Source organism: Nuphar pumila, chromosome 10, assembly GCF_984573655.1.
Source record: "Nuphar pumila chromosome 10, dmNupPumi1.hap1.1, whole genome shotgun sequence".
In the NCBI taxonomy this organism is placed as follows: Eukaryota; Viridiplantae; Streptophyta; class Magnoliopsida; order Nymphaeales; family Nymphaeaceae; genus Nuphar; species Nuphar pumila.
In genome coordinates, this window is record NC_143258.1 from 85650496 (window position 1) to 85658701 (window position 8206).

The following is an 8206-nucleotide window of genomic DNA, read 5'->3' on the forward strand; positions in this document are numbered from 1 at the left end:
AATCAGCTTATGTATGAAAATTATGAACGATGTTTACTAGGATTGAGCTTTTCATTTAGTAATTTTTTTAAATAGCATGAATATTTAATTAAGTTTTAGAGTTTTTTGCACTTTTTAATAGCATTTAGTTTTATTTTATTTTTAAATAAGATAAATATTTAATTTAAGTATTTTTGTGTTTTTAATTAAGATTCTATATGCTTGATTAACATAAATGCATAATTATATAAGAATTAAGGTTTCGATTTTGTATTTGTTTAAATGACATGAATTTTGGATTTTGCTTTTAGGGTGTTATGTATTTTTTTAATTAGCTTTAAAAATATAAATAATGAATACTTGACTTTGGTTAAAACTTAGAATTTTAGGTTTTATTTTTTTTGTTTCAATTAAATAGGTTAGTGATTTGATTAGAAAAATAATTAAATAGGTTTCATCTAAATATGTTAATATATACAAATGTGCATTAATAATTTTTATTAGAAAGTGAGTGTATAATTAATGATAACGATAAATTGGTGAAAAACATAAAATTTATTAAAAATGTTTGATGTTCCTCTTCATTCTGAGAGGCTTGTATAATTTTTAATTATTTATTAAATATTTATGATATCTTTTATAGAATTTTTAAAAATTAATTAGTTATTTATTTGTAAGATATTTATGTTCCTTTGTCACGTATAGCTGAATGCATTTCAAGATCTAAACTTGAGCTTAATCGCGCTGCATTATTTATAAAAGGTATTATCAAACAAAGTTAAATTGTGAAAATGTTATTACGATATTCTGTGGTTTTTAAATAAAAACTTGTTATTACTGAAAACATATTGTTTAGTTTCAATCGAAGTTGCTAATTATGAATATTTTTTTGCACTTGCTAGTATATTAGTCAAAGAAATTACTTTTTCGTATTACTGTGCGTTTGTGCCCACCCTACTTAAATATTTGGTTCCGCCACTGGTGCCATAGCCAATCACATGACGGCATTTCATGTAGGCCCCATGCAATGGGGCGGTCATGTGATTGGCTATGACACTTGGCCATGTCTCTTAACTGCTCCTTTTAGGGTAGTGTTCATCACATGGATGAACCGAAAATTGGTTTCACTCACCCCTTCTTCATCCCTATCTTCCTACCCCTTTTTGGGATTTGATTGATCCAAGTTGTTTTGATCAAATGAGTCTCCGTAGGCATGATTCATTTAGGGAAGATTGACATTTAAGTCTCTGGAATCTGACTTGTGTGCAAGATTGTTTTGGCAAATAAAAAATAAATAATTGACAAATACAAAATTTTTGTGATTTAAAAATCATACTTTTTTGTCAAAACAAAATGATTTAAGCGTCAATTCTTGAATCTATCTATAAGTTCAGATTTGATCAAAACAACCTGCATCATAAGATTGAAGAGGGGTATGAAGATGGGGGATGACACGGGATGAGTGAAACTGAACTCGATGAAGGGCATTAGAGCGCTCTGAGCAGATATGCACTCTGATTATTACTAACAAAATAAATAATATATATGATATATATTTATAGTATATTGGTCAATCCAGAACAAAGAGGGAGAAGGTATACCTTAAACACACTGTTCATGAAAGCATCGGTAAGGCGGCTATCCAACTCTAGCCCTGTTGAGTTGGGTTCTATAGATTCGACATTAGGAATGCGTTGGAAAAGCTGGCAGCCACAGAGTTGTAACAACTTCAATATATAAATCTGATATTTATGGCATTTTTTTTTAATCCATAACAAAGAAACGAGAAGATGCACATTCATACCTCAACTGAACCAGAAGGGACTGGCAAACCTAGACGTTCTAAGGTGCTTGTAATCTTTTCCAGGCCGGGAACGTCTTGAAGCAACTCGCAGGCTACTAGATGAAAGGTCTTCAATGATTTCAAGTTGGAAACATCTGATATTGTGTTCAGTTGGTTGCATCGCGAAAGAAAAAGATCTTGTAGGGAAGAGGGAAGTTGAGGAAGTGACGTAAGCTTCTTGCAATTAAATAAGCACAATTTCTGAAGCCTTCCCAATGACCCAATCGATGCTGGTAAAGCTTCTAGTTTGTTGTTGTTCTGCAATGAAAGATGCAGGAGATTTTCCAAATGTCCAATCCTGTCAGGTACAGCTGTTAAATCTGCGCTCACGATGTAGAGGGTCTCAACGCTTTCCAATCCTCCAATCGAATCTGGTAGAGATTTGAGGTTCGCCCGAAGTTTCAATTCTTTAACCTTTCCCATTGACCCAATCCAATTAGGGAGAGCTTCGAGTTTCTTGCAGTATAACTGCAATATCTCAAGGTTTTCCAGCGGTCCATTAAGATCAGGCAGCTCTCTCGTTGTATGATCAAGTAAAAGAAGTTCTGTTATTCTTTTACACAATGAATGAGGTAGTAAAGCAAGAAACTCGCAAGATGTGGCACGCACTTTAATGACGTCTCCATAACATGCAATGTTGTTCGCTGTGCCAGGTCCACCCATTATAAACTCTGGTAAGGAGCCCAAACTTCTAATGGAATCATGTCGCCCTTTCACCCATACACCATACTTCAAAGAATACACACGTAGGTTCGTAAGCTGTGCTATTGAGTCAGGTACGGCCTGTATGGTTGTACCTTCAATATCAAGCTCCTTGAGTGATTTCATGTCCCCCATTCGTTCTGGCAAAACAGAAAGCTTAGAACACCCTTGGAGATCAAGGATTTCAAGTGAACTCAATCGGCAGATTGAATCAGGCAACACTTCCAGGCACGTGCAACCGTTTAAAGAAAATTTGCTCAGTTTCGTAAGCTGTCCAATCGAGTAAGGTACGGTCTCTATGCTTGTATCTTCAATATCAAGCTCCTTGAGTGATTTCATGTCCCCCAATCGTTCTGGCAAAAGAGAAAGCTTAGAACACCCTTGGAGACCAAGGATTTCAAGTGAACTCAATCGGCAGATTGAATCAGGTATGGTCTTTATTCCTATAAAATCAAGCTTAAGCTGCTTCAATGATTTCATAGCCCATAATCGTCTTGGTAAAGAGCAATGTTTGACACAGTATTTCAGATTCAAGTTTTCCAAGCTCTTCCGTTCCCCAATAGATTCATGAACTTCCGTCAACTCTTTGCAAAACTCCAGTATCAATTCCACCAGGTAGGGCATATTGGTGAAATCAGGAGTCACTCTTATTTTTGTCATACTGATATCAAGAATTTTCAGTTCATTAAAGACCTGCAAATTGTTTTTAGTTAAAATTCAGGCTTGAGACATCATACACAAAAAAAACTGTCAAACGAGTCGAAAAATAATTGAACCCTCTTTATTACTGACCTTTTTTCTCAGTATGGATCCCTCAATAAGAAACTGATCAGCAATATTGCTGCCAGCGAGATCAAGGATTACTACCTTCTCAAGGTTAAAGTCTGATGGTGGCGACTCGAAGCCACAATATCTCAATGCCAACCATCTCAAATATGTAGGGAAACATTGGAATTCGCCTCTAAAGCTTTCATGATGAATATAAAGAAATCTCAGATTGGGCATTTTTTCAAAGCATTTGGCACTAAAAGGTGTCCTTTGTATTCTTCCTCGTTCAAGCATTTCGTCCTCGAGGCTGCTAAATTCAGGTTCAGTTAAGAAAATGGAGTCACCCTGCATGATCCCTTGGACAGTTGTTGACCCCTGCAGAAAACGATGCAATTTTGAGTCAGATACAATGCCACCTCTTAGCTAGCCTCAAGTATTTCCCAAAGTAATATTAAAAGCAGTTTATAAATTTAGCAAAACGCCTAAAACATTGAAAGCATATATTTGCCCTTAAAATTGTTTTGGAACTCCTAAATATATTGTCACAATCTCAATCAAGCAAAATGGTTTGAACCTGTTCTAATGGTGGTCAGGACTCAACAGGTTTGGGTTAGTTCAAAGTAGTAAACAGGTTTGGATATATAATATGTTCGGGTTTGGGTCAGTCTGGGTATGAATTGGATTTGAGTATATATCTACTTTGAGTTTGGGTCAGTCTGGGTATGAATTGGATTTGAGTATATATCTACTTTGAGTTTGGGTCAGTTTGGTTTTATATTATGTGTAACCAATGGGATCGAATCTAAACGGGCTTGGGTCTACATTTATTAAACTCAAGACCTAGCCCATTTTCCTCTCTGGGTCTAGATTTTAGACACAACCCGAACCCATTTTCTTTTATATGAATGTCTTAGGAAATTCAACAAATACTTTATAAGTACAACCACATAAGTCCTTAAATATACGAAATCTCACGCAACTTCCCTCCCCCATGACAAATATACATTGCAAACAATACAACACAAGTAGCGAAGCACACAAGAAATCCAAATTAAGAGAAGAATACAATGATTTTATGTGAAAAACCCCGTCCAGAAGAAAAGAAAAACACCATGCATGAGGCCATTTTAAAGATCTCAAGCTTAAGGATACACTTTCTTACCGACAAAAATCCTCTTTTTTATTCTCTTGTTGGTAGGAGAAGTCGTAGGCCTCTTTCTCTCCCAGACATTCAAGTGTATAGACAAACATGTCTCTCTCATGACACTCGTGTCTCTTTAGAGAGAATAGAGGACCTTGGACTAATACACTATTAATTATATAAGCCAGAATTTACTCACTATAAAAGTGACTCAAGTGGTGGGCCATCTCTGAGTTTGACATGCTGATCAACCCTTGTCAAGTAAAATCAACGGGGTTGTAGTCCCTGACCGAACAAAGAGGCGTTTTACTGTGTTCGGGCCCAACGCAAGGCCGTGCAATTACGAGAGAGAGAGAGAGAGAGATTGATACCTCCTCCTTTTGTAAGAGATCACATATGTCATCCCGGTTCAAGAACCTACTCATCTCCATAACCGATGAAGAACATAAAATCTTTTCCCCTCGAACTATTTCCTTCCCCATGTCTCGGATAAGATCATGCATCGTGAATTTTCCATTCTTGTCTTTATTAATGAGAGACTTGCTTTGAAGAACTCGAATGGCAGATTCTGGATAGAATTTACAAGCTTCCCACATATAAGTTGCCCGTTTTGTAAGCTGTTCATCCATACCAACAAAAAAGCATGCGATGTCTAGAAATATTCGTTTCTCTTCTTCTTCTTCGAGTCCATCGTAACTTATCTTCAGTCGCTTTTGAATGTCTTTGTTAGGGATTTCTTGCAACTTTTCCAATGTAGAACTCCATTCTTTAACATCCTTTTCCCCACATAAAAGAGATCCGAATACTTTAAGGGCTAAGGGTAGCCCTCCAGTAGCTTTAACAAATTTTTTTGACAGCTCCATAAACTTTTCTTCTGGTTGATTGCCTTTGAACGCATAACAACTAAATAATTCAAGTGATAGATCATCGCTTAGTTCTTCAACCTCATAAATTTGATAAATTTGATGTTGTTTCAATTTAGCCTTGTCCCTTGTTGTTATGAATATAATACTTCCTGCACCAAACCAGCTTCTTCCACCAGCTAATGCGCTTAATTGATCTATATGATCAACATCATCCAGAATAATTAGAACTTTTTTAGACTTGAGTCTGGTTTGTATCAGGCTTTTTCCTTGTTCAATGTTCCTTATGGTTGAATCGTTATCTTTCAAGATGTCATCAATGAGTTGCTTCTGTAACTCGACTTTTTTCCCTTGTTCAAACATTTCCCTGACGTTTAAAATAAGAGTACCACCTTCAAACTCAGGAATTAAATCATTGTAAATAGCCATGGCAATTGTTGTTTTTCCGATGCCTCCTATCCCTTGGATTCCAATAAACTGTACGTCTCCTTCCCCCATCTTGAAGAGTTTCTTTACATCCTTAACACGAGAATCAATGTCAATTGGGTGTTCTGCAACTTCAAACGGAACCATATTTACTTCAAGTAGCACCCTTTTAACAATCTTGGAAATTAGATTTGCCTCGTGCCTACAAGGTTGTCCACAAGAAATGTAAGAAATATGAAAAATAAAAGCTAGATATATTATTTCATAAAAAAACCCAAGAAATATTAATGTCATTTAACGTTGATACATGAAACAATTAATTAAATGAGCTTGTTAGCAACAAATGTTGCCCGGAGGACCTCAAATTAAGGGACCAACATTAAGAAGGCCACTGTTATATTAGGATTAACGAGAGATCGGGAGCAAGCCCTTAAAAAAAGCTCGACGAAGAGTGCATAAAGAAACCACAAACATTCAGACGAAAAAGAGCGTCAATGGTGGGGGCGGATGGATCTTCGAAAAAAGAGAAAAAAACTAAAGAGATAGGGGCAAATAAGAAACTTGTGCTAACAACAAACCATGAAAGGAGGAGCCTAAATCCTAATTCCGAAAGCAGATGCTCCGATCGTCGAGGAAGAACGCCAATAGACGATCAGACGACCTATATGTCGTCGAAAAGAAGAAATGACTCATAAAGCCTAGTAGGAGAGTGGAAAGAAGCTCCGTTGCAGCCGAACAGAACGCATAAACCACTGGCGATAGAAGCCTCCTCCTCTGCATCCTTTCCCCTGGTGCTGGGATTGCAGCGAGGGAAAGAGAGGGGAGCTCGAGAGAGAGAGAGGCACACCGGTGAGGGTTGGGGATTCCGGCGGTGCTCGGCTCCTTTGAAGAAACTTGGCTCAGGCTTGGGCTTCTTACTGTGTCCGATGCGGACTCAGAGGGCGACGGAGGACGACAGAAAACTACCTGTGAGGAATGCCAGAAGGTCGTTGTCGGTGAGCACGCCGGAATACCGCCGCCGGTCTTCGTTAATACCGCAGAAAAACTCGCGTAGTTACGATCGTTGAGGAACGGGGAAGGGAAAGAGGGTTACTTGCGGCAGTGAACGGAAGAACGCGATAGAGAGAGGGAGAGAGAGCAGGGGCAGGGGCAAGGGCTCGGCTGAGAGAGAGGAGAGGTCGACGATGGGGACAAGGGTTCCGTTGAGAGAGAGGAGGCCGGTGACGGTGGTGGCCGGAGAGAGTGGGCCGGCGACGTTGGTGGCCCAAGAGAGGGGCGACGATGGGCAAGGGCTCGGTTGAGAGAGAGGAGACCGACGAAGGAGGTGGCAGGAGAGAGAGGACCGGTGACGGCGCGCGCGCGCGAGAGAGAGAGAGAGTACCCATTTGTGTCTCTCAGATTGTATCCGGAAACTTCCCCTGTTTTTCTCAACGCCTCCTTCCATTTTTGCACCTCCCCTTGATCCAACTCCTTGTTCTTGTGATGATTGTTGAATGATGATTCAAAAGGCCCACTTTGATGCTGAACATTGGTGGGCTCTACATCATAGAACACGGGAACGGTCAGCATCCCGCACTCAACAATCTTCGCTATCTCTTTCAAGCACCATTTTGAATCGGCGTAATGCTTGGAGAAGATGGCCACACAGATCTTGGATCTATCGATGTACCGAAATAGCTCGGTCACCTTTTGGCCCTTCTCCAAATCCTTGCTGTCTATGAAGGTGCGAATGCCATGGAGTTTTAACACTTCATAGAGATGGCCAGTGAAACCGTTGCGTGTATCTTCACCCCTGAAGCTTAGAAACACATCGAACTCTGCCCCATCATTGCTTTGAGACGGCAGTGAGGATGAAGGAGTTGACGATGGACCTGATCCATCGCCTGGAGATATGACCCTCTCCGAATGTTCATCCAACTCTGCCCCATCATTGCTTTGAGACGGCGGTGAGGGTGAAGGAGTTGATGATGGACCTGCTTCATCCGAATGTTCTTCAACTCTTCTGAATCTCTGACAACAGAGTATAACAGCGGTGATAATGAAGTTGACGAATTCTTTGAGCAACTCCATTGCTTTGCAGCCAACAAGGTGATTGGTGTAAAGCTGCGAGAGTGAATCCTTTCCTTAGTTCTCTTTCAAACTTGTGTTGGCTCTGTCTCTGGAATATTTAACTTATAAGGGAGCTGGAAGAGGGCGGCAAGATAGTTGTTCACCACCGACCTGTCATGGGTCAACATGGGCATTGAGATTGGATCAGGGTTGATCGTAAACTGATCCAAATTCATGCTCCATCCAATCTCTCACAGACTCTAAAATTTCTTTGCACAACCACGCGCCTCTCTCACCCAAATTTGGTTCCTACTATTTGAATTATAAAGGGAAACCAAAGAAAGTTGGACTAGGTCCACGGTGCAAATGGGCCATATTTACGACTTGTACGCAAAAAGGAACCAACACAAATGATGGGTATTGGATATTATATAT

The 8206-nt window shown here is 39.4% G+C and overlaps 1 protein-coding gene across 1 annotated transcript; it reads right to left on the minus strand.

Annotated features, from left to right (window-relative positions):
• Positions 1-3941: 3941 nt before the first annotated feature.
• On the minus strand, positions 3942-7870 carry LOC149827167 (disease resistance protein Roq1-like). The gene is made up of 2 exons (XM_090019193.1): positions 7104-7870; positions 3942-5924 (listed from the first exon to the last, which is right to left on the minus strand). The coding sequence occupies exons 1-2, from the start codon at positions 7790-7792 to the stop codon at positions 4691-4693; spliced, it is 1923 nt and encodes a 640-aa protein (XP_089875319.1). The 5' UTR covers positions 7793-7870; the 3' UTR covers positions 3942-4690.
• Positions 7871-8206: the final 336 nt, after the last annotated feature.

What these genes read in the sequence shown, in the direction of transcription:
- LOC149827167 (XM_090019193.1), bottom strand. Translation starts at nt 7,792, where the DNA reads ATGGAGTTGCTCAAAGAATTCGTCAACTTCATTATCACCGCTGTTATA. An exon ending in AATCTGAGAGACACAAATGG is followed by an intron (nt 5,925 to 7,103) that starts GTACTCTCTCTC and finishes ACAACCTTGTAG; the next exon opens with GCACGAGGCAAATCTAATTT.